The sequence below is a fragment of the Bufo bufo genome, chromosome 1 (genome assembly GCF_905171765.1).
Source record: "Bufo bufo chromosome 1, aBufBuf1.1, whole genome shotgun sequence".
Lineage (NCBI taxonomy): Eukaryota > Metazoa > Chordata > Amphibia > Anura > Bufonidae > Bufo > Bufo bufo.
The window spans coordinates 65,946,641-65,972,895 of NC_053389.1; the positions used below are offsets into that span (position 1 = coordinate 65,946,641).

The 26,255-nt window shown below is 44.0% G+C and overlaps 1 protein-coding gene across 3 annotated transcripts in view; it reads right to left on the minus strand.

Annotated features, from left to right (window-relative positions):
* Positions 1-25,822, minus strand: part of UBE4A (ubiquitination factor E4A) — a 46,578-nt gene extending 20,756 nt beyond the window's left edge. Inside the window, exons 1-9 of one of the 3 annotated variants that reach the window (XM_040425579.1) lie at positions 25,722-25,822; positions 19,569-19,738; positions 17,141-17,314; positions 12,057-12,169; positions 11,224-11,376; positions 10,974-11,133; positions 2,638-2,840; positions 1,141-1,332; positions 223-556 (exon numbers count right to left, since the gene is read on the minus strand). In XM_040425579.1, coding sequence (XP_040281513.1) covers positions 223-556; positions 1,141-1,332; positions 2,638-2,840; positions 10,974-11,133; positions 11,224-11,376; positions 12,057-12,169; positions 17,141-17,314; positions 19,569-19,738; positions 25,722-25,816 — 1,594 coding nt within the window. In that variant the 5' untranslated portion in view covers positions 25,817-25,822. Of the gene's footprint in view, positions 1-222; positions 557-1,140; positions 1,333-2,637; positions 2,841-10,973; positions 11,134-11,223; positions 11,377-12,056; positions 12,170-17,140; positions 17,315-19,568; positions 19,739-21,592; positions 21,725-25,693 lie in introns of those variants that run through there. The other 2 variants (XM_040425588.1, XM_040425597.1) reach the window with 2 other exon arrangements.
* Between the last annotated feature and the right edge of the window lie 433 nt (positions 25,823-26,255).

Below are 26,255 nucleotides of genomic sequence, written 5' to 3' on the forward strand. Positions count from 1 at the left end.
GCATAGACAGCCCTTTCAGCTATGGACATGAGTAATTCATTTCTAAAAAGTTCCCGAGAAATCGGCTTCTTGGGAACATAATGCTAATATTACAGCAAACAAAACTGACATGCTGAGGTTTTATATGACTAGGACACAAGTAATAAAAGGTTTGGAAATATCTGGGTAAAAAGTACAGGTAGAGAGAATGTAAATGTTGGCTTAAGTGAGTTTTCTTCGCACCCTTCATGTGTATGTTCCGACTCCTTTGCTCTTCTTCATTAATCTCTCGAAGAGCGCAGTAAGTGGGGTTGAAGGTCAACAAGCGAGCCGACTTTGGTTTACAGAAAGGCTGGCACAGCCGTAGAAGGGCAGCGCCCAGGTTCAGAAAGAAGCTGTCCGAAGCATAGGTCTGCAAGAAGATTTCAGGAACTTGGTTGGCCCAGATTTTAGCACGGCCTGCGTTGGCATGTAGACAGTTCCCCAGCCAGGACAAGATGAGATGCTTGGTATCTGGAGATAACTGGAGAAGGTTCTTCAAAAGCTGGTAAATTTTCTCATGGAATTGAGCCATGAACTAGACACGAAAAATAAAATTAAAATGCATTAGTGATACAGGCAGTTCATTGGACAGCTTAAATCTAGCCAGCATGGCCTTATGCAGCTTGCATTTACCTTTCCAAAGGTTCCCCCCCTGACACAACCAGCTGTTTTAGCAATATCTAGTAAAAGAACTATTACCCAAGGTAAGTATGGCGGTTTCACACAGATGGAGCCAATGCTATCACGCTTGTGCAGCGAAGCAAAGTATGCTGTCCTCGATTTCAACTGTGCATGTGCCCAAAGCTGCCATACTTATTTTGGGCACTTGCATCCATCTCTAAACCGGGAGTCACACGACCACCATCTCACCTGGTGCTGGTACACCTTGCTTCATTGCACATGCGCAATGAAGCGAGATGTACTTCCCCTTAATTTCATCTTTGCCACAGGCATGTGCCCAAAGCTGGGATACGATAAGTTTTTCAACTACATAAAGACAAGACAGCTGGCTGCCATGGAGAATTTTAAAAGAGCTAGACCCCAGCTGCATGGTTTAGAGGCTCCAATCTAATGACAGGTTCTCTTCAATTTAGGGCCTCAAACCTTGACTTACTCTACCTGATGTATATTGGATTCCTGCACTTTAATCTCCTGTGGACTAGAGCGTGAAGGATTCAGAAAGTAGCCGTGATTTTCTACTACTCCTGGGGTACGCAGAAGGCAGGAAATACTAAGGATCTCCCCCAGCAACGTCTTTTGATACTGGTGTCCATTTGACGGATCTTGAGGTTGAATATACGCCACAAAAACCTGGAAAATATAACAGCAGTAAAAGTAAGAAAGCCCATAGTCGTGTTAAGAGGGGTGTTGATTTACAAAAAATTTTTTTCCCCAAGGCTGTAATTGTGATAAAAAAAACCCACTAATATATAAAAGAAGGTATAATCCATTCACCCCCACCGCTTCCAATGCCACCGCTCTGACATTCCCTGCTGGCTGCAGTTATGATGTACCTGCATACTCCAAGTGACAGCTGCAGTCACTGGCTTCCATGGTCACGTGCCAAATAATGCCGAGGCCAGTGATGGTCTGCAGGGGTGTCATAGGTATATGGGCACATCATTGCTGCAAGAGAAGGTGAGCTCATGGCTGCAGAGACAGGGAGGAATGGACCAGCGGAAGAAGTAGGCGAGTATGCGTTCTTTTATTATTTTATCGCAATTGCTGGCTTGAGGGAAAGTCAAACAAACCCTTTAAAGGGGTTGTCTCACCGGGAACATTGCTGTTTTGCTGACATATTGCACTGCTGGGACCCGCACCTATCTCTAGAACGAAGCTCCCACACAAAACAAGGGCGGCGAGTAGGACCCGCACCTATCTGACATTGGTGGCATATCCTAGTAATATGCCACTAATTTTTCCTGCACTGAGTCATGGTGTAAAAGTGTAATGTGAGCGTTACCAAGATAAAAGGCTTATGGGGGGGGGGTATTTAGGCTGTTTTGCCATGGTGCCAGATATAGATAGATATATATATATAGATATATATATATATATATATATATATATATATATATAAATATAAAAGCATTACAAACACTGGAAAGAATTTATAAATAGAGTTTTTGGAGGTAAAAATAAATAAATAAATAAAATAAAAGTGCGCCATTTTTGAGACTTTACACACCTTCTGAAAAAAGGGTGAGAAAGTGGCCATAGCTAGCTAGGCGAGTGGGTTTATGCAAGATTTAAGAATTGTGGAGGACAATTATCAGACTGGCATGTTGTATGGAGGTCTTGTTTCCTCCTGTCCTGCTGGGGCCAAATTTATGCAGAGCCACAGGCCTTTCATATATTTGGAGCATCCTCCCGCCTTGCCGTGCGACACATATAGATTTAAAGGGGTGATCCTATGACTAAAGTGAAAAATGAAAATCAGACATCATATGGTACAGGACAATCTCTTCCTAACAAAGCTAGAGCCAGCATATGCAGTGCGCCCTCTGTCACTTTGCAAGCACCTATCAGATATTGGGGCATATCCTAGCGATATGCCCCCAATGTCCAAGATGGGAAAACCTCTTGAATGCATCACTTTCAAGTAAAATGAATCACCTTTGCAATGTCCTTCTGACGAGTGCAATAGAGGAGGAGATCAAGGTAAGTGTAGAGCAACATCTGGCACAGATCCAAGTCCTTCACACGTTTCAGGATCACATCAAACACAGGATAAAAAACTTCACTGAAGGAGTGCACCTCCTCATCAGCCAAGAGGGCTTCAATGACCTCCTCCAAAAACTCCACTACCTCGTCAAAGTCTGAAACAGAAGCATTGAACAGGCGTAGGTGTAAGTGCAGGGCAGCCGAAGGGGTTTCCAGGAGATATTTCTTAGAAAGTTGGGAATAACTGAAGCAGTAACGCAGAAATAAACATATATGACAGTTTTTCTTATTGTTAAAGGGGGTGATTTGGTGATGAGTCCAGTCCCCAGCCTGTAAACTTCCAGATGAGGGTGACGTGTACCACTGCAGCCAGTCAGTGGCCACAGCAGTGATGTGTCCCTGCTGGTTCACAACCTGTCTGAGGACATATCACCACTGAGGGCAGTGAATGGCTGCAGCGGCACACATAACCTCATCTGGAAGCATCTCTGAATAGAGCCTTGTTTCTGTAACCGAGCAGTGGGAAGTAGGCGAGTGGATTTCTTAATTCAGGCGAGGCCCATTCCAGAGCCTAATTAAAAGTGAGGTAAAGCTGGAAACCCACTTTAAGGGGATATTCCTTTCCTAGACATTCACTGCAGGATTTATCACGAGATATACCATAAATGTCTGACAGATGCACCTCTCTCCAGAATGGGGTCCCCTCAGACCCTTAAATTCAGGTGGAGAATGAGTCAAAACAAGTCTGCAGAAATGTCTGTGGAAGGAATGAGCGAACTTCTGTTTTCAATTTCGGCGTACAACGTTCGGGTTCAGATTATCTAAGAATTCCGTTATGGATTTCCGCTACCACGGACCATAAGTTATGCTCTCTGATAGCGAAATCCATAATGGAATTCTTAGATAACCCGAACCTTGTACGCTGAACTTGAAAATAAAAGTTCACTCAACACTAGTCTGTGGCTCTCTCTATTCACTTTCATGGGAGTTACAGAAACAGACGAGCATACTTGCTCACCCTATAGAAGTGAGTCCAGCCACCTTTTTATTAACTGTCTGGAACCACCTTAGCCAGGCAGGATGAGGGTTGCACAATCCCCAGCCTGGAGCTAGGTGCAGGTTCCAGAGATGGGACCTGTATGTTTCACAAATTTATGGCATATAGTTATGCTGGCAAAGTTGAATCCAACTTGTGACCAAAAATCCAGCAGACAGAGAATATTACCGTATTTTTCGCTTTATAACACGCACTTTCCCCCCCCCCCCCAAAAGTGAGGGGAAAATGGCTGTGCATCTTATAAAGCGGATACTTCGCTGGCCGCTATCTTGCACAGCGCGGCCAGCGAAGTATCAGTGTGGAGGCGGGGACACTCATGGCGGGGCCCGGTGCAGTGACTCTACTCTAATACACCGGGCCCCGCACCTGTTAAGTACATTCAATCTGAATGGGTCCGCAATTACTGTAGTACCGTATGTATAGCATTAAGGCGGCGCAGACCGGCAGCTCCCTCGGTCATGTGCCTCCTGCCGCAGCTCCCTCCTCATGCGCGCCGCCTGCCCCGCCTGCCTCAGCTCCCTCCTCATGCGCCACCTGCCTCAGCTCCCTCCTCATGCGGGAGCTGAGGCAGGCGGCGCATGAGGAGGGAGCTGAGGCAGGCGGCGCATGAGGAGGGAGCTGAGGCAGGCGGCGCATGAGGAGGGAGCTGAGGCAGGCGGCGCATGAGGAGGGAGCTGAGGCAGGCGGCGCATGAGGAGGGAGCTGAGGCAGGAGGCGCATGAGGAGGGAGCTGAGGCAGGCGGCGCATGAGGAGGGAGCTGAGGCAGGCGGCGCATGAGGAGGGAGCTGAGGCAGGCGGCGCATGAGGAGGGAGCTGAGGCAGGCGGCGCATGAGGAGGGAGCTGAGGCAGGCGGCGCATGACCGAGGGAGCTGAGGCAGGCGGCGCATGACCGAGGGAGCTGAGGCAGGCGGCGCATGACCGAGGGAGCTGAGGCAGGCGGCGCATGACCGAGGGAGCTGAGGCAGGCGGCGCATGACCGAGGGAGCTGAGGCAGGCGGCACATGACCGAGGGAGCTGAGGCAGGCGGCACATGACCGAGGGAGCTGAGGCAGGCGGCACATGACCGAGGGAGCTGAGGCAGGCGGCACATGACCGAGGGAGCTGAGGCAGGCGGCACATGACCGAGGGAGCTGAGGCAGGCGGCACATGACCGAGGGAGCTGCCGGTCTGTGCCGTCTTAATGCTATACATACGGTATTACAGTAAGTACAGTACAGTAATTGCGGACCCATTCGGATTGAATGTACTTAACAGCTGCGGGGTCCGGTGTATTAGAGTAGAATCACTGCATCAGGCCCCGCCATGAGTGTCTCCGCCTCCTCCCTCCACACTGATGCATCTGATGGGGGATCTGTAGATGAAACTTATGGGGATCTGTGGATGAAATAAGTGTCATCCACAGAGCCCCATAAGTGTCAATTATATATTTATTTTAATCGATTATATAAGAAACATATACAAATTCAAATCATCAAAAAATTCCTAGTACATTTAACAACAATATAATAGCGTTTTTCCCCGAAATACCCACCCTCCACCCTTTGGAGAAAGAGAGAGAGAGAGAGAGAGAAAGAAAAAGAGGAGAAAAAAAAACCAAAACACATCCGGCCCTAGTACAGCCATTTTTTCCATATTTTATCAGTTTTTCCTAGTCTCTCACTATATCTCTCAGACACCCGTTTCTGTTTGATCACGTTAGTAACTGCTTCTTGCCACTGTCCCACTGTGGGGGGGGGATCTCCGTTTACCAACTTCCGAAGTATAAGGAGTCTGGTTTGAAATAGTACTTGGCCTAAAACCAATCGTATCTCTTTATTTAATTTAAGATGTTCTGTAGCCCCTAATATACAAACTACTGGGTCTCCAAAAACTTGAACATCCAAAAATACTGATATAATTTCTGCGATCTCTTTCCAATAACCAAAAAGTTTAGGGCATCTCCAAAAACAATGTATTAGATCTGCCTTCTCTCCCTTACATTTTGGGCACTTATCAGAAGTTCTTACCCCCATTTTCTTTAGGACCCAAGGAGATCGATGTAACCTATGAACTATAAAAAAACTTAGAAATTTTATGTGAGTCCCTTTCCGACACCATAATATAGCTTCTAAGGGCATTCTTCCATTTTTCTTCTGTAAGAAACGGGAGCTCTTTTTCCCATTTTCCTCTTGCAAGTATTGTAATCCGTTTTTTTTTTTTCCTCCATCAAAATCCCATATCTTTTTGCTGTTGTTCCTCTTCTTTCTCCTACATTAGTAAATTTATCTATTCTATATTTATCTAAATACACCGGTATCTTGATAGCATTTTTGAGCTGAAAATATTTATAAATATCCTGTTGGGGGATCCCAAACTCCCATACCAAGGTGCCAAAATCCTTCAGTTTATCTTCCTCGAATATTTGACCTAGATATTTCACCCCCTTTTATCCCAGTCAATATAAGACCTAATCCTTTGCACTTCCTTTAGATTGGTATTTTTCCAAATAGGTGTATACGGCAAATAACCTTTAGTATCTAATATTTTTTTAACTTCCACCCATATATATTCCATTGAATTCAATATTCTATTTACTGTAATATTTTTACCTAAGGTTCCTGACTCCAAAACCTCTAAATGATTAATTTCCCCTCTCCACCCCATTTTCATTAATTCCTCCCTTCCCACTAAACCATTTAAACTTCCTTTTATCTGACTATATTGTGTTATTAAATAATAAAAAAAAACAATTAGGAACTGCTAATTCACCCTCTCTTACTGGGAGCTAAAGCACTTCTCTCTTTAACCTAGGAATGGCAGCTTTCCAGATAAAATCCCCCATTAAACCATCTAGTAACCTAAATATTTTCTTCGGCAACCTCATTGGGGCATTTTGTAAAACGTACAGTATTTTGGGGAGGAAAATCATTTTTATTAAATTCACCCGACCCTGAATTGACAAAGGTCATCTCTTCCAGATATGTATTTTTGTTCTAAGTTCTTTTATTAAGGGGAGTACATTCAATTTTTCATATTTTTCTATATTTCTAGAAATTTGTATCCCTAGATATTTAAAACTCTTGTGTTGCTCAAGCACATGCACCCTTGAGCTGTTCTGTAATTGCCCATTCCCTAATAACATCATATGGGATTTCTCCCAATTAATATTTAAACCAGAAAAAAAAAAAAAATTTGTCTATTATATCTATTACTTTATTAAAGAGGGCCTTTCACCAGAAGAAAGCCTCTAAACTGACTATACAGAAGTGTAGAGCGGCGCCCAGGGATCCCTTATGAGCTGAGCGCTGCGATTGGCCAGCGCTACAGCATAGGAGAAGACGACGCCGGCAGGATCAAGTGGGTGGAGCCTAACTACTTACATACCGGAGGCTATAACCGGAGAACGGAGCGGCGCCCGGGGATAACAGTAAGTGCAGCGGGATCCCTGGGCGCCGCTCTACACTTCTGTATAGTCAGTTTAGAGGCTTTCTTCTGGTGAAAGGTCCTCTTTAAACTCATCCCCAGTATTGTGCATAAATAGTAAAATATCATCGGCATACATTAGTAATTTTTCATTTTCTTCCCCATATTGAAAACCTTTAATCTCCCTATCATTTTTTATCATACATGTCAGGGGTTCTATTGCGATAGCAAATAATAATGGGGAGAGAGGGCATCCCTGTCTAGTGCCCCTATCGAGGGCAAAAGGCAGGGACAGGCTCCCATCCACCATCACCCTAGACCTCGGGTTGGAATATATAAGTTGTATCCATCTTATAAATCCCTCCCCTATACCAACCTTTTTCAAGACTGCCCATGAGTACTCCCACTCGATACAATCAAATGCCTTTTGGGCATCCAATGAGAGTATGGCTTTCTCACCGATTTCTGTTTAGTTAGCTTCAATATTAAGGTACAACTAGAGTTGTTGCGATACCAAATTTTTGATTCGGTTTCGATACCATGAAAAAGTATTGCGATACTCGATACCATTCGATACCACGCGAAAAAAATAAACAAAAAAAGCCACGTGCATTCCTCATTTTTAAAAATGGCGAATCGCGCAGTTTTTATTTTATTTTTTCTGTTCCGGCATTCACCACCTAGATTTTTTTTTTATATTTTAATAGTTTGGACTTTTCTGACGTGGCGATGTAATATGTTTATTTATATATTTTATATGTGAAATTGGGAAAAGGGGGGTGATTTATACTTCATATTTTAGTGTTTTTTTTTTTTTTTCACTTTTTATTTAATAACTATTTCCCCCCTTAGGGGCTAGAACCTGGGATCTTTCATCCCTTTTCCTATTCACCCTGATAGATCTCTATCAGGGTGAATAAGACTCCACACTGTCCCTGCTGCTCTGTGCTTTGTGCACACAGCATCAGGGATGTTACCATGGCAACCAGGGCTTCTGTAGCGTCCTGGCTGCCATGGTAACCGATCGGAGCCCCAGGCTTACACAGCTGGGGCTCCGATCAGAAGCTGCCACTGCACCACCAATGAGGGGGAGTGGAGAGGTCCCTGTGGCCACTGCCACCAATGATTTTAATACTGGAGGGTTGAGAGGGGCCGGCGCACTGTGCCACCAATGATTTTAATGGGATGGGGGGATTGAGGGGGGGGGGGGGCACACTGCACCACCAATGATTTTACCCCTTTATACAGGAGGCGGGTACTAGCAGATCAGCGGCAGTTAACTGCCGCTGATCGCAGCTCCCTGTCAGGGGCAGGGTGCCGGCAATGCGATTCTGCTGCCGGCACCCGCCTCCTGTATGTGTTAAAGACTGACTACTGTATATGAGTCCAGACTTTCACTATTAGGCCACACAGAGCGGCACCCAGCGATGTCTCAGCACTCACCATTTAGTCCTGGGCGCCGCTCCGTTCGCCCGCAGTGCCCCATTACTGTCTCCTCTCCTGCTCCACATGCTGCTGAGCTGATTACTATCGGAGCGATGGGAGGAGACATCAGCTTCACTAGTGGGCGTTCCTTCTCCCTGGCTGTAGCGCTGTCCAATCGCAGCGCAGGGAAAAGGAACGCCCACTAGTGAAGCTGATGTCTCCTCCCATCGCTCCGATAGTAATCCTATCATTGGTGGCGCAGTGCGCCCGCCCCTCCTCCGCCCCTCTCTTCTCATTGCCGCCCCTCCTCCACCCCCTCTCTTCTCATTGCCGCCCCTCCTCCGCCCCCTCTCTTCTCATTGCCGCCCCTCCTCCGCCCCTCTCTTCTCATTGCCGCCCCTCCTCCGCCCCTCTCTTCTCATTGCCGCCCCTCCTCCGCCCCTCTCTTCTCATTGCCGCCCCTCCTCCGCCCCTCTCTTCTCATTGCCGCCCCTCCTCCGCCCCTCTCTTCTCATTGGTGGCAGCGGCAGCAGCACAGGGGGAGGGAGGACAGCTTCCTTCTCCCCGTGCTGCTGAGAGAGAACATGAGCGCGCCGATAGCAGCGCGCTCATGTTCAGAGATACTAGACTGCGCAGCAGCGCAGCCCAGTATCGAAAAAACGGAAATCCCGGTATCGTATCGATACCGGGACAAAAGTATCGATTGGGTATCGAAATTTCGATACCCGCAACAACCCTAGGTACAACCTTCTTATATTTGAGTATATCGTTCTTCCTGGTATAAAACCTGTCTGATCTTCGTGAATTATACCTTTAATCACCTTAGAAAGCCTACCTGCCAAAACCTTTGCCAGAATTTTAACATCCGTATTTAACAAAGATATTGGTCTATATGAGCCGGGGTCTAGTTGTTCTTTACCCTTTTTTGGAATCCATGTAATAATTGCTTCTTTCATTGAATCTGGTAAATCATCTATTTTTTGGGCCTCACAGAGTGTCGCTCTTAACTCTGGTATTAGCACCTGCGCGAAGGTCTTATATATTTCAAAAGGAAGTCCATCGCACCCTGGTGCTTTTACTGGTTTCACCGTACCCAAAACCTCTTCTATTTCTAAGATAGATATTTATTTTTCCAGATATTCCTTTTGGGCTTTAGATATCTCAGTCAAGACAATCTGATCTAGGCATTGGTCCAAGTCTTTTTTTGTGTATTGTACCCTCGACTTATAAAGTTCTTAAAAGTAATCCACAAAAACTTTTTTAATTTCTTCAGGTGAACTAGCTATTTCATCCCGGTTGTCTCTAATCGCCCCTATCCATGATTTCCCTCTCTGATTTTTTACTATACCTGCTAAGATTTTCCCCACCTTTTCTCCCTCTGAGGCTAACCGAAACCCTTGAAAGAACAATTCTTTCCTAGTTTTCTCCATATAGTAAATTTTTTACTTTTCATGTTCCTCCTCCCATTTCTGCTTGTTATTTCCAGTGGGATTCGTTATACATACTAATCTTACTTCTTCTGAAATTTTTCTAATAGATCCCCTTTTTCTTTAGTAATTTTTTTTTCCAATAATTCACTCTTTTAAACAAAGATCCTCTTAAATATGCCTTGGCGGTATCCCAAACTATCAATCTATTGGCAGAGTTGTTATTCTCCTGGAAGAAATTTTTTAACTCCAGCAATATACTTTCTTTATCTGGAATGAACGATAACCAATAAGGGTTGAACTTAAACATTGGCAAGTTTTGCTTTCTGTTCAAGTCCAATTCCATTACCACAGCACTATGATCGGATAAGGCCATAGGCAAGTACTTTATCTTAATCCTATTTTGGGTCATTAAGTTTTTATTTCCCAAGCCCCATATGTGTCATCCACAGATCCCCCCATAACAGTGCGTCATCCACAGATCCCCCCATAACAGTGCGTCATCCACAGATCCCCCCATAACAGTGCGTCATCCACAGATCCCCCCATAACAGTGCGTCATCCACAGATCCCCCCATAACAGTGCGTCATCCACAGATCCCCCAATAACAGTGCGTCATCCACAGATCCCCCAATAACAGTGCGTCATCCACAGATCCTTCATAACAGTGCGGCATCCACAGATCCCTCATAACAGTGCGGTATCCACAGATCCCCCAATAACAGTGCGGTATCCACAGATCCCTCATAACAGTGCGGCATCCACAGACCACCATTAGTTCAAAACCTACCAAAAGCACACCTTTTGATTCAAATTTTTTTTCTTATTTTCCTCCTCAAAAACCTAGGTGCGTCTTAAAGCGAAAAATACGGTACTTCACTATTTGGCCAGTGCTGATCTCGTAATCACAGTCTGACATAGCTATAGAGCTAGTTTATGCTTCATATAAAAACTGCTATGTATCAATGACTTACTTGCTCCACGCAGACCTTCAAGCATGAGGTCTACAACCTGAGCTGGAACATCCTGACCTTGATATATCTCAGGGGTAAGCAAAACAGTACGAACATTTGAGACTGTTAATACTTTGCAGCGCACTGCATAAGGCAGTAGATTCTCTGGCACTTTAGTGACCTGGGGAGACAAATTTTCACGCATCTCAGGTAACAAAAACCAAAACGTAGCATGCATAGTATAACACCTCATGGCATAAACAGCACTTACCTCTTTCTTGGCTCTCTGGAAACAAGAAAATAGGAACGGAATTATATGCTTTTCCCCTGCGTCTCGTTCTGCAGACAAATTGGGAGCTCCCGAGGATGTCATGCAAATCATGTATTTCCCAGGTTCAGGGAGAAGAAGCCGCGTGAACACGGCCTGAAATCAGAACGGTAAAATCCATAAGAAACTATATCTCTTCTAATATTGTGAATACTTCTGTATTTGTTATCTTCTTTGTAACATGGAAAAGCATGTTTTGTTTTATTTGTTTAAAAATTTAATAAAAAGAATTTTACAAGAAACTACTGTTCGACCAAACAAACTACTGACATGCATGTAAGAAAAGACTTCAGGTCTGGGTCTTAAAGGGGTATTTTCATCCCAGACAATGGGGGCATATCGCTCGGATATACCTCCATTGTCTGATAGGTGCGGGTCCCACCTCTGGGACCCACACCTTCATCGAGAACGGATCCCTGAAAGTTGTGGAGGGCACACTGCGCATGCGCAGCCACCCTCGATTAATTTCTATGGGGACCCCGAAAACTGTCTAGGCTGCTTCCGTTAGCCCCATAGAAATGAATGTGAGCAGTGGCCGCGCAAGCGCAGTAAGCTCCTATTCACCTCTATGGAGAGAGTGCTTGGCGGTGGCAGGACCCTGGAAAACCTGGGGTCCTCCAGACACCAGCTTCCCTGATCCATTCTGGGACCCACACCTATCAGAAATTGGGGGCATATCCTAGCGATATGCCCCCATTATCTGAGAGGGGAATACCAATTTAAGAAATTTTTACTAATGTATTTGACATACGTTTGGGGTTTGTCATGTAACCTACCTGCTCTACATTATCCATATCCAACCAGTCCTGCCCATCGAGTTCAGAGCCGAGCTCCTCCAGATACACACAACGCTGCGGTATACCATTTCCACTCTTCAGACTGGGGTCACCTGTAGGATATAAAAACGTAATGACACTCATAAATGAGAGAAAAGCTTCCATATATACCGATTAAAGTGAACCCATCACTTAATTTTTCTAAACCAGCACCGCAGCTAGGGCTGAAACGATTACTCGATTCAATCGAGTAATTCGACACAAAAAAATCCTCAATGAAATTTTTTTTGCATCGAGGATTCGTTTGTGTCATGTGACCACAGAGCGAGAGTGAAGCGCTTGCTATTACTCACCGCTCCGTGGTCACCCACCGGCCCGCACCGTCCTCCGGACCTGACACATCGTAGGGTCATAGTGCGCGCTTACGTGCACTATGACCCGACGCTGTGTAACGTCAGAAGATGGAGGAGCGGTGGAGCGGCCCCCTACTGGAAAGTGAAGTACTGGCGCTGGGGACATGGCTAGGAGGGGGATATAGTGGTACTGGGGGCAAGCTGATGGTACTAGGGGAGGGCAGCTGATGGCACTAGGGGGGGGGGCAGCTGATGGCACTGGGGGGGGGGGGGCAGCTGATGGCACTGGGGGGGGGGGGGCAGCTGATGGCACTGGGGGGGGGGCAGCTGATGGCACTGGGGGGGGGCAGCTGATGGCACTGGGGGGGGGGGGGCAGCTGATGGCACTGGGGGTGGGAACCTGATGACATGGGTGAGCAGCGAGGATGATGAGTTTTTATAAAGAAAAACGTTCTTAGTTTTTTGTTATTAGAGTACTCGGCTAATAGTTGGATTAATCGATAGAATACTCAATTACAAAAATAGTTGATAGCTGCAGCCCTAACCGCAGCATTATATTTCAAGAGCCAAATGCAACTTTCTCCTCAATACTCATCTAGGCAGTGCCAGATTAAATAATCAAGGAGCCAAACACCCCTGATGTCCGGCAGGCCAGGATACGTCATGACAAGTCAGCTCCAGCGCAATGTGCAGATTAAGTCGGGGCCAGTACACCTAGCTTTAAAAGCGCATGCCACTGGCTTGTAATGACATATCTGGTTTCTTACTTCTCCACTACACTGTGACTTCTCCACGTCACATGGACACTTTCTCAGTACGATGGGCTTAGACAAATACAGTATGATCCACTTAACACTGGCTAAGTGTTGACTCTAGCAGGCTTGGATATATAAAGAAAAAAAAATACAATGCAGCAGCACTCTGCAAACACAAATAAAGTACAATAATGCCATAGATATAGAAAATATTCTGTGCTAATGCTATGCTTATTCTTGGCAAATACATTTTGTACAAAATTATTTGGGCAGTCTGAAACATTTGGCTGAATAGGAGCAGATAATATTGCCCGAAACACTTCAGAATTCATCCTGCTGCTTTTGTCAGCAGTCACATCATCAATAAATACAAGAGAACCAGTTCCATTGGCAGCCATACATGCCCTCGCCATGACAATACCACCACCATGCTTCACTGATGAGGTGGTATGCTTAGGATCATGAGCAGTTCCTTTCCTTCTCCATACTCTTCTCTTCCCATCACTCTGGTACAAGTTGATCTTGGTCTCAAGATGTTGTTCCAGAACTGTGAAGGCTTTTTTAGATGTCGTTTGGCAAACTCTAATCTGGCCTTCCTGTTTGAGGCTCACCAATGGTTTACATCTTGTGGTGAACCCTCTGTATTCACTCTGGTGAAGTCTTCTCTTGATTGTTGACTTTGACACACATACACCTACCTCCTGAAGAGTGTTCTTGATCTGGCCAACTGTTGTGAAGGGAGTTTTCTTCACCAGATAAAGAATTCTTTGGTCATCCACCAACCACAGTTGTTTTCCGTGGTCTTCCGGGTCTTTTGGTGTTGCTGAGCTCACCGGTGCGTTCCTTCTTTTTAACCGCTTTACGTCCGCCCATAGGATATAAACGTCCTATGGGTGGACGTCTATTTCTGAAAGCACGTTTTAGAACATCCTTTCAGAAATAGCAGCTGCACGCTAATCGTGCAGCTGCTGATCAGGTTGCCCGCTGTCAGTGACAGCAGGGCAACCCTAAGACAAGGCAGGGACAGTTCCCAGGTGTCCCTGCCTTCACGATCGCTGCAGACACAGCGCTCACCGAGCGCTGTGTCTGCAGAGAAGGAAGCGCTGAGCACTTCCTGTTCCGGGCCGGCGGTCATGTGACTGCCGTGACCGGAGAGTGCAGGGGCTGTGTGAGGTCTCTCAGAGACCTCGATCAGCCCTGCTCTGAGGCTGTACAGCGCTGGATTGCTGCTGTACAGCCTCTCTAGGGGTGTATTTGTCCTGTAACTGGGGCTACTATGTCAGCCCCAGTTACAGGAGAAATCAACAGTGGAAAAAAAAAAAAAAAAAAAAAAGTAAAGTAAATGTCCCCCAGAGGTCTTGTATGACCTTATGGGGGACGAAAAGTGTAATATAAAAAAAATAAAAATAAAAGGTTGAAAATAAAAAAAAGTTTCACATGTAAAAAAAAAAAAGTCCCCAAGTAAGGAATGAAAAAAAAAAGTTAAAAAAATAAAAAATAAAAAAAAGTATACATATTAGGTATTGCCGCGTCCATAAAAACCAGCTCTATAAAAATATCACATGACCTAACCCCTAGGGTGAACACCGTAAAAAAAAAAAAAAAAAATGTGTCAAAACAAGCAATTTTTGTCACCTTGCATCACAAAAGGTGCAACACCAAGTGATCAAAAACGCGTATGTCCCACAAAATAGTACCAATAAAACCGTCACCTCATCCCGCAAAAAATGAGCCCCTACATAAGAAAATCTCTCAAAAAAAAAAAAACTATAGCTCTCAGAACATGGACACATTAAAACATAATTTTTTTGTTTCAAAAATGCTATTATTGTGTAAAACTTTAATAAATGAGAAAAAGTATACATATTAGGTATCGCCACGTCCGTAACAATCTGCTCTATAAAAATGTCACTTGACTGAACCCCTCAGGTGAACGCTGTAAAAATAAATAAATGGAAACTGTGCTAAAACAACCAATTTTTTGATCACCTTGCCCCATAAAGTGTTATAATGAATCATCAAAAAATCATATGTACCCAAAAATAGTACTAATAAAACTGGCACCTTATCCCCTAGTTTCCAAAATGGGGTCACTTCTTGGGAGTTTCTACTGTAAGGGTGCATCAGGGGGCTTCAAATGGGACATGGCATCTAAAAACCATGTGGAGTTCCTTTTCTTCTGCGCCCTGCCGTGTGCCCATACAGCAGTTTATGACCACATGTGGGGTGTTTCTGTAAACCGCAGAATCTGGGTAATAAATATTGAGTTTTGTTTGGCTGTTAACCATCGATGTGTTATAGAAAAAAATTGATTAAAATGGAAAATCTGCCAAAAAAGTGAAATTTTAAAATTTGATCTCCATTTTCCTTTAATTCTTGTGGAACGCCTAAAGGGTTAACAAAATTTGTAAAATCGGTTTTGAATACCTTGAGGGGTGTAGTTTCTACAATAGGGTCATTTATGGGGGTATCCACTATGTAGGCCCCACAAAGTGACTTCAGACCTGAACTGGTCCTTAAAAAGTGGGTTTTGGCAATTTTCTTAAAAATTTGAAGAATTGCTTCTAAACTTCTAAGCCGTCTAACGTCCTAAAAAAATAAAATGACATTTCCAAAATGATGCCAACATAAAGTAGACATATGGGGAATGTTAAACAATAAATATTTTATGAGGTATCACTTTCTGTTTTAAAAGCAGAGAAATTGAAATTTAGAAAATTGCGAATTTTTTCAAATTTTTGGGTAAATTTGGGATTTTTTCATAAATAAAAGGTGAAATATTTTGACTCAAATTTATGACTATCATGAAGTACAATGTGTCACGAGAAAACAATCTCTGAATGACTTGGATAAATAAAGGCGTTCCAAAGTTATTACCACATAAAGTGAGATATGTCAGTTTTGCAAAATTTGGCCTGGTCAGTAAGGGGGCAAATGGCCCAGATGGCAAGTGGTTAAGAATGTTCCAAACAGTTGTTTTGGTCGCGCCTAATGTTTTTGCTATCTCTCTGATGGGTTTGTTGTGTTTTTTCAGCCTAATGATGGCTTGCTTCACTGATAGTGACATCTCTTTGGATCTCATCTTGAGAGTTGACAGCAACAGATTGCAAATGCAAATAGCACACTTGAAATGAACTCTGGACCTTTTATCTGCTCATTGTAATTGGGATAATGAGGGAATAACACACACCTGGCCATGGAACAGCTGAGAAGCCAATTGTCCCATTACTTTTGGTCCCTTAACAAGTGGGAGGCACATATGCAAACTGTTATTCCTACACCGTTCACCTGATTTGGATGTAAATACCCTCAAATTAAAGCTGACAGTCTGCAGTTAAAGCACATCTTGTTCGTTTCATTTCAAATCCATTGTGGTGGTGTATAGAGCCAAACATGTTAGAATTGTGTTGATGTCCCAATATTTATGGACCTGACTATCAGTGACTGACAGCTACATCTGTATACACAGTCATAAAGGGAAAGCTGTCAGTCACTGATAGTTCCGCCTCCTGGACTTCAAAATCCCGAATTAACAGGAAATTAAATGAATGAAATACAAGTTTTACTGAATCTTTTCCCATAAAACTATAAAATCGATCTGCTCAGCTCCTCCTGCTCTATAATATGGTGCCTGAAGATTACTTTGCATTTTTATGGTTCCCTTTAATGTTCCCTAAAGTTATGGTGCCTGATAAAAGAACAGGTCTAATGTCGTAACACTGCCTATGGTACACATCTGCTGGCAGCCTTCGATCACTGACCACGTGGATTCCCTAACAGGATCCGTCACGTTACAATGACTGTACCCCGAGGTGACCAGAGATTTTTTTCATATGCCTGTAGTACGTGTTGTAAAAAATTTCATTTTTACCACTGCTCCAATAACTTATACATTAAAACAATAAAATTACTAAAGGTCTAAGGAGTGGAGGACGTGACCCTGACAACCGTACTAAGCAAATCCATCGATACTCACCGTTATCCAAGGTGATGAGAAAGATTCTCTGGATCATGTGGTTTATATTCAGCTGCTCACAGATCTCCTGCTGGGAACGAAATGAGCGACTTATTTCCGCCACAGAGTCGTCGCAGTCATCCAGGCTTTCTGAAACGCTGTTGTCAGAATCGTCCTGACTTTCCCCTGCATCGTCTGCAAACAGAGAAGTGGGTATCTACTAGGTACTAGGTCAAGTTCTCAAGACGGGCTCCAATACAACATACAGCAAGAGGACGATCAGTGTGTAATGAATAATGCTGCACAGTGGGGATTTTATTAAGGCCCGCTTAAAGGCGTATTCTCATCACAGACAATGGGGACATATCGCTAGGATATGCCCCCCATTATCTTATAGGTGCCGGTCCCACCACTGGGACCTGCACCTATATAGGGAAAAGAGCCCCGCAAAGTGGTGGCTGGAGGACTCTGGCCGGCTCCCTATAGAAGTGAATGGGAGCGCACCGCCACATGACCAGCCACCGCTCCCATTCACTTCTATGGGCCCGACAGAAATAGCCGGCTATTTTCAGCAGCCCCATAGAAAATGAATGGAGGGCGGATGCGCATGTGCAGTGAGCCCTCCGGAACTTTCGGGGCTGCGTTCTTGATATAGGTGCGGGTCCCCCCGGCACCTATAAGACAATGGGGTCATATCCTAGCGATATGTCCCCATTGTCTGTGATGAGACAACCCCTTTATCATATATCTGGGCCCGGTTCCCCTCCGGCATGATGCAGAAAACCAAGGTGGGGAACTGAAGCCAGAATTTATCCCATAGTTTTCTACTTGATCGGACACATCCATCCATCACATCACTTATGATGCCGGACGTCCTGCTTCAGTGTATGGAAGCCGGAGCTGTGCACCGAACTGCAGTACACATATATACGTTGTGTCCGACACCCGTCTTGAAACGACTGCCCTGGCACAACTCATATGTTTAAGCCTAATCCTTCTGACAATGCACCTTCATACATTGGATTTTTCAGAATTTTTAAAGGGATTTCTTGGTGGGGAATCTTAATTCAAAACTTTGCCATATACATAAAGACTATGGACACCTTTGTGCTAATTTTTTTTTAAAACAGGTTTTACTTCCTAAATGCAAAACTGAGCAACTTTCTAATTAGTCTTTACCAACGATCTCTTATTTTGCTTCTGCAGAATGTGTGCAGAATCTGTCAGAGCACTGCTCCTGTTATCTGCCCGTCCTCTCCTTTTCTCATTGGTAGAGATGACACGGAGGGGGGAGGAGGTTTTAAATGGCAGATCAGAGACTAGAGAGGGGGGTAGATCATACAGGCTGTGTGGAGAGAGAAAGCAGAGCATCCATTGCAAACTCTGCAAGGTTAGGAGAACCACACACTCTTCAGCATCAGTGTAAGAGGAGATCCCTCATGAGACGCAGCCCTGGAATAAAACTGTAATGATATGAGAGCTATTGAAGACAGTAGCATCCTGGACACACAAATCTCACATCCAGTATGTGTGACTGGGAGGGACAGACATGTCCACATTAGAAAAGTCTTAAATAGAAGCAGGTTTCAAACTGCATATCAGGGGTCTGAAAATCAATTGCAGAGTGGAACTTTTTTTTGCACAATGTAAACTAAATACTGTAAAAAAAATAAAAATAAAATTAATGTCAAAGGTGTCCCTAGCCTTTAGCTGTGCAATGTTTTAACAGTTCCTCTTCTACAGAGTTCCTGGCAGGTCGTCTGCTTACACATACTGAAGATAAGTTAGGCTACTTTCACACTAGCGTTCGGGGCTCACAAGCGGCCCCGAACGCATCCGTACTGCCCTAATGCATTCTGAGTGGACGCGGATCCGCTCAGAATGCCTCAGTCTGGCAGCGTTCAGCCTCCGCTCCGCTCAGCAGGCGGACACCTGAACGCTGCTTGCAGCGTTCGGGTGTCCACCTGGCCGTGCTGGGGCAAGCGGATCCGTCCAGACTTACAATGTAGTTGACACAGTATGGCTCAATTTTGACACAGTATGGCTCAATTTTCAAACGGATCCGTCCCCCATTGACTTTCAATGTAAAGTCTGGACGGATCCGTCTGAAGCTACTTTCACACTTAGAATTTTTTCTACAATATAATGCAGACGGATCCGTTCTGAACGGATCCCAAGTCTGCATTATATGAGCGGATCCGTCTGGGCAGATATCAGACGGACCCGCTCTGAATGGTAGTGTGAAAGTAGCCTTATATGACCACCGCCTGCAACAGAGGCAACTGGTCACTGAGGTCACATGACAAGTCAGTATGGACTACACAAAATATTACTGTAAATAGAAGACAGTTTAAAATTTTTGCATTTTAAGGCTTATTTTTTATTATTGCATTTCAAGGCTGTTCCCCCCCCCGGCCAAAGGGCTTTAACCCCTCCTTATTGTACTTGCCAGTTTGCTGTCGCAGCTGCTCCTTTTGCCCAGCGGCAAACTGCTGAGCTTCTGCCAGTGACCCAAAGAGAGCAGCAAATGGGTTTGTTGAAATGCTGTTGTTGTTCTCTTGATCTGTCATTTTACTAAGCGGCAGGTTCCATGTAGTCCGCAATCTGGAAGAGTCCTGTCTGTCAAGATAGGACACAAACACGGTGAAAAAAATTGTTTTTGTTATAGATATATATTATATATCTATCTATATTCTATATTCCTTTCAGTGTTAGAAGCAAATTCTAATTTTCTACTTTGAGTCTGGTGATCGATAAACTGATTGACATACCCACCGCAAACGGACATCTCACTCCAAGAGGAGAGTCATTATTCTGGTCAGCTGGACCACAACATCTCTCATGTCTACATAAACTCAACCGGATCTGTGCTGATGAGATCCAAAAGAACAAAACAGATTTGTCTAAAGCTGCCCATGCACATATATTAGAAGGGTAGGCTAGGCCATCAATATCTGAAGGGTGGGAGGTCCGACACCCGCGATCCCCACCCATCAGCTGTTTCGGGGTGGCCTCAGAACTACACAGCTCCATCCAATGTGCAGCAGATGAAACTAATGACTGCAACGCTGCTCTCATTCAATTAAATCGGAGCAGTGCTACAGTAGATGGAGGTGTCCAGCATTTGGTCGCCTAAGGCTACTTTCACACTAGCGTTTTTCTTTTCCGGCATAGAGTTCCGTCACAGGGGCTCTATACCGGAAAAGAACTGATCAGTTTTATCCCCATGCATTCTGAACGGAGAGTAATCCGTTCAGTTTGCATCAGGATGTCTTCAGTTCAGTCGTTTTGACTGATCAGGCAAAAGAGAAAACCGCAGCATGCTACCGTTTTCTCTCCGGCGAAAAAAACTGAAGACTTGCCTGAACGCCGGATCCGGCATTTTTTCCCATAGGAATGAATTAGCGCTGGATCCGGCATTCAGAATACCGGAATGCCGGATCCGTCGTTCCGGCATGCGCATGCGCAGATCGGTAAAAATGTGAAAAAATGTACAAGACGGATCCGTCGGTCCGCATGACAAGCGGAGAGACGGATCCGTCCTTGCCATGCATTTGTGAGACAGATCCGCACCCGGATCCGTCTCACAAATGCTTTCAGTCAGCGGCAGATCGGCGGATCCGGCGGGCAGTTCCGACGACGGAACTGCCCGCCGGATCACACTGCCGCAAGTGTGAAAGTAGCCTAAATGGTGTTGTACGAGTCATTAATACTAACGACCTTTCCTTAGGATATGTCATCAGTATAAGGCCTCTTGCACACTACCGCATGTATATTGCGGTCCGCAAAAAATACGGATGACGTCAGTGTGCATTCCGTATTTTGCGGAACAGAACAGCTGCCCCTTCATAGAACAGTTCTATCCTTGTCCATAACGCGGACAATAATAGGACAAGTTCTATCTTTTAGCAGAACGGATATTCGGAAATACGGAAACAGAATGCACACGGAGTACATTCAGATTTTTTTTGCGGACCCATTGAAATGAATGGTTCTGCATACAGTCCGCAAAAAAAACAACAAAAAAACGGAACGGGCACGGAAAGAAAATACGTTTGTGTGCAAGAGGCCTAAGATTGTTGGGGGTCTGACTTCTCGCACCTCTGCCCATCAGCTATTTGAAGAGAGCGTGGTGCCACAGTGAGGCAAGGGAAGTCATGTTCATCGGTCACATGACCCAGGCGCAGCTCAGTTCCATTCAAGTGAATGGGGCTGAGCTGCAATACCAAGCACAGCCACTATACAATGTACGGCGCTGTGCTTGGTGAGCTGCGAGGAGGAAGCAGCGCCCAGCGAAGCGGCCTCTTCCAACTGCTGACTGGTGGGAAAATTCAGACCGTATTTGCAAGGTCCCCATTTTGGGGTGTGTATATATATATATATATATATATATATATATATATATATATATATATATATAATGTATTGAATATCCAGCACCAGCAGAGAGAGAGAGTGAACAGCGGCGCTCACCAGATTCCAAAGTCCAGCAATTAATTCTGCATTTAAAGCCAAACAAGCGCTCTAGGATGTTGGTCACATAACCGGCAGCGGCCGTGCTGCGCTTTGTCAGAACTTTGAAGACCTGAAGAGGGGGCAGCACATGTGAAGCGGCCGCTGCCAGTTATCTGACCCACATCCTAGAGCGCTTGTTTGGCTTTAAATGCAGAATTAAGTGCTGGACTTTGGAATCTGGTGAGTGCTGCTGTTCACTCTCTCTCTGCTGGTGCTGGATATCTGCTTAGAGACTATTTGGCTGAGCACCACCATATTGGACTGACTTGTGGCGCACAAAGCAGATTTTTTTTTGTTAAGGGGGGGGGGGGAGAATTGGGTGAGAGTAATAAGCAAATTATAAAAGGTTTTGGATGCCTTTTTTTTTTTTTTTATGTGAGTAGGGGGGTAAGAGAAATATCAAAGTGATAAAGATGTTGCATGTTTTACACCATAATGCCTATTGTGTCACAAAAGGTCACAGTGTAGCGTCGCCTGCATTGCAATCGCCACTGTCATGTCCCCCACTTGAGGATTCAGCCTCTGAGAGGTTCAAGGGGCGATTTCGGCAGAGTGTCAGCTTAGACATACAGCAGATATCCGCTGTGGATAACACAGATGCAGCCCCTGTGCCCGCGCCATTCCTGTGCCGTACACTGCCACCGCGTTATGCTACCGGCATAGTCCCAGTGCTGTAAATGTAGGCAGGATTTACAACAAGGGGTTAACATCATGTGACATTTGGCTGCCCAATAAATCAGATCTCCTGACCGACACTGCAAACGGTTTAATATTTACTTTGCAAGTTTTTCAAGACACAAAATCACAGACATAGATGATAGAAGGGGATTATTCCACTGACGTAGCAGAGCCCAATGTGTCGATGAATGATTAAATGTGCAATGTGGCAAGTGAGTCCGAAGCCTGCAGATTCATGTGAAAACACAGACAACACTGCGTGATATCAGCAAGAGCTGTGCCAAACAGCAAAATCAGCTCTGCTACATCTGGACGTAGAAATAAACTGATAAGCAAACGATAGTGTTTATAAACACATATTAGTAGTGTACATATACATACAGTATACGGCAGTCAGTCACTATATACAGTACACACAGCAGTCACTATTCACATAGTCACTATATACAGTACACGGCAGTCACTATATACATAGTCATATACATTACATAGCAGTCACTATATACAGTCATATACAGCAGTCACTATATACAGAACACACAGCAGTCACTATATACATAGTCATATACAGTACACAGCAGTCACTATATACAGTACACACAGCAGTCACTATATACATAGTCACTATATACATACAGTCATTTACAGTCTACGGCAGACACTATATACATACAGTCACTATATACAGTACACACAGCAGTCACTATATACATAGTCACTATATACAGTACACACAGCAGTCACTATATACATAGTCACTATATACAGTACACACAGCAGTCACTATATACAGTACACACAGCAGTCACTATATACAGTACACACAGCAGTCACTATATACATAGTCACTATATACAGTACACACAGCAGTCACTATATACATAGTCACTATATACAGTACACACAGCAGTCACTATATACAGTACACACAGCAGTCACTATATACAGTACACACAGCAGTCACTATATACAGTACACACAGCAGTCACTATATACATACAGTCACTATATACAGTACACACAGCAGTCACTATATACATACAGTCACTATATACAGTACACACAGCAGTCACTATATACATACAGTCACTATATACAGTACACACAGCAGTCACTATATACATACAGTCACTATATACAGTACACACAGCAGTCACTATATACATACAGTCACTATATACAGTACACACAGCAGTCACTATATACATACAGTCACTATATACAGTACACACAGCAGTCACTATATACATACAGTCACTATATACAGTACACACAGCAGTCACTATATACATACAGTCACTATATACAGTACACACAGCAGTCACTATATACATACAGTCACTATATACAGTACACACAGCAGTCACTATATACATACAATCACTATATACAGTACACAGCAGTCACTATATACAGTACACACAGCAGTCACTATATACAGTACACACAGCAGTCACTATATACAGTCATATACATTACACAGCAGTCAGTCACTATATACAGTACACACAGCAGTCACTATATACAGTCATATACATTACACAGCAGTCACTATATACAGTCATATACATTACACAGCAGTCAGTCACTATATACAGTACACACAGCAGTCACTATATACAGTACACACAGCAGTCACTATATACATAGTCACTATATACAGTACACACAGCAGTCACTATATACATACAGTCACTATATACAGTACACACAGCAGTCACTATATACATACAGTCACTATATACAGTACACACAGCAGTCACTATATACATACAGTCACTATATACAGTACACACAGCAGTCACTATATACATACAGTCACTATATACAGTACACACAGCAGTCACTATATACATACAGTCACTATATACAGTACACACAGCAGTCACTATATACATAGTCACTATATACAGTACACACAGCAGTCACTATATACATACAGTCACTATATACAGTACACACAGCAGTCACTATATACATACAGTCACTATATACAGTACACAGCAGTCACTATATACATACAGTAACTATATACAGTACACACAGCAGTCACTATATACATAGTCACTATATACAGTACACAGCAGTCACTATATACATACAGTCACTATATACAGTACACACAGCAGTCACTATATACATACAGTCACTATATACAGTACACACAGCAGTCACTATATACATACAGTCACTATATACAGTACACACAGCAGTCACTATATACATACAGTCACTATATACAGTACACACAGCAGTCACTATATACATACAGTCACTATATACAGTACACACAGCAGTCACTATATACAGTACACAGCAGTCACTATATACATACAGTCACTATATACAGTACACACAGCAGTCACTATATACATACAGTCACTATATACAGTACACACAGCAGTCACTATATTCATACAGTCACTATATACAGTACACACAGCAGTCACTATATACATACAGTCACTATATACAGTACACACAGCAGTCACTATATACATACAATCACTATATACAGTACACAGCAGTCACTATATACAGAACACACAGCAGTCACTATATACAGTACACACAGCAGTCACTATATACAGTACACACAGCAGTCACTATATACATACAGTCACTATATACAGTACACACAGCAGTCACTATATACAGTACACACAGCACAGCAGTCACTATATACAGTACACACAGCAGTCACTATATACAGAACACACAGCAGTCACTATATACAGTACACACAGCAGTCACTATATACATACAGTCATTATATACAGTACACACAGCAGTCACTATATACAGTACACACAGCACAGCAGTCACTATATACAGTACACACAGCAGTCACTATATACAGTCACTATATACAGTACACACAGCAGTCACTATATACAGTACACACAGCAGTCACTATATACATACAGTCACTATATACAGTACACAGCAGTCACTATATACAGTACACACAGCACAGCAGTCACTATATACAGTACACACAGCAGTCACTATATACAGTACACACAGCACAGCAGTCACTATATACAGTACACACAGCAGTCACTATATACAGTACACACAGCACAGCAGTCACTATATACAGTACACACAGCAGTCACTATATACAGTCACTATATACAGTACACACAGCACAGCAGTCACTATATACAGTACACACAGCAGTCACTATATACAGTCACTATATACAGTACACACAGCACAGCAGTCACTATATACAGTACACACAGCAGTCACTATATACAGTACACACAGCAGTCACTATATACATACAGTCACTATATACAGTACACAGCAGTCACTATATACAGTACACACAGCAGTCACTATATACAGTACACACAGCAGTCACTATATACATACAGACTGCGCTCTGGATCCTCTGACTCACCCGTCTAGTCTACCTTCTTGACACTTCCGCTTCCGCCCACAGCTGCAAAGGTATTGGAGAGAGATGCTGGTGTTGAACGGGTTAACGGAGATCATGTGATCTGGTTGTAAGGGGCGGAGCTTATAGCAGTACGCAGGCGCAGTACGCAGCGTGTAGAGCTGTGAAGATGACGTGGCTGACGTTTCCTCCGCTCTACGTCATCTTCACATTCACAGTGCTGCACGCGCCAACTGGGTCCCCCCGTTTTCCTGCCGCGTCGTCTGGACTATGCTCAATGCAAAATTTACTGATATGATGTTCTCTAGGAGGAGGATTCTATGGTGTTATTCAGCGGGATGCTCTGCACATGGGGACTAGTCGGAGGATGGTGGGAGAGATGTGCAGTACGGGGGGCGGACAGGATAGGGGATGTTATCCATATGCAATGAGTAATAACTTACGTTATGTATAATAGATAAAAATAAGACGAAGGACTGGAATCCGTACATGTTCCCACATCCCCCCTGTACACTCGTGTATATTACAGCATATCTC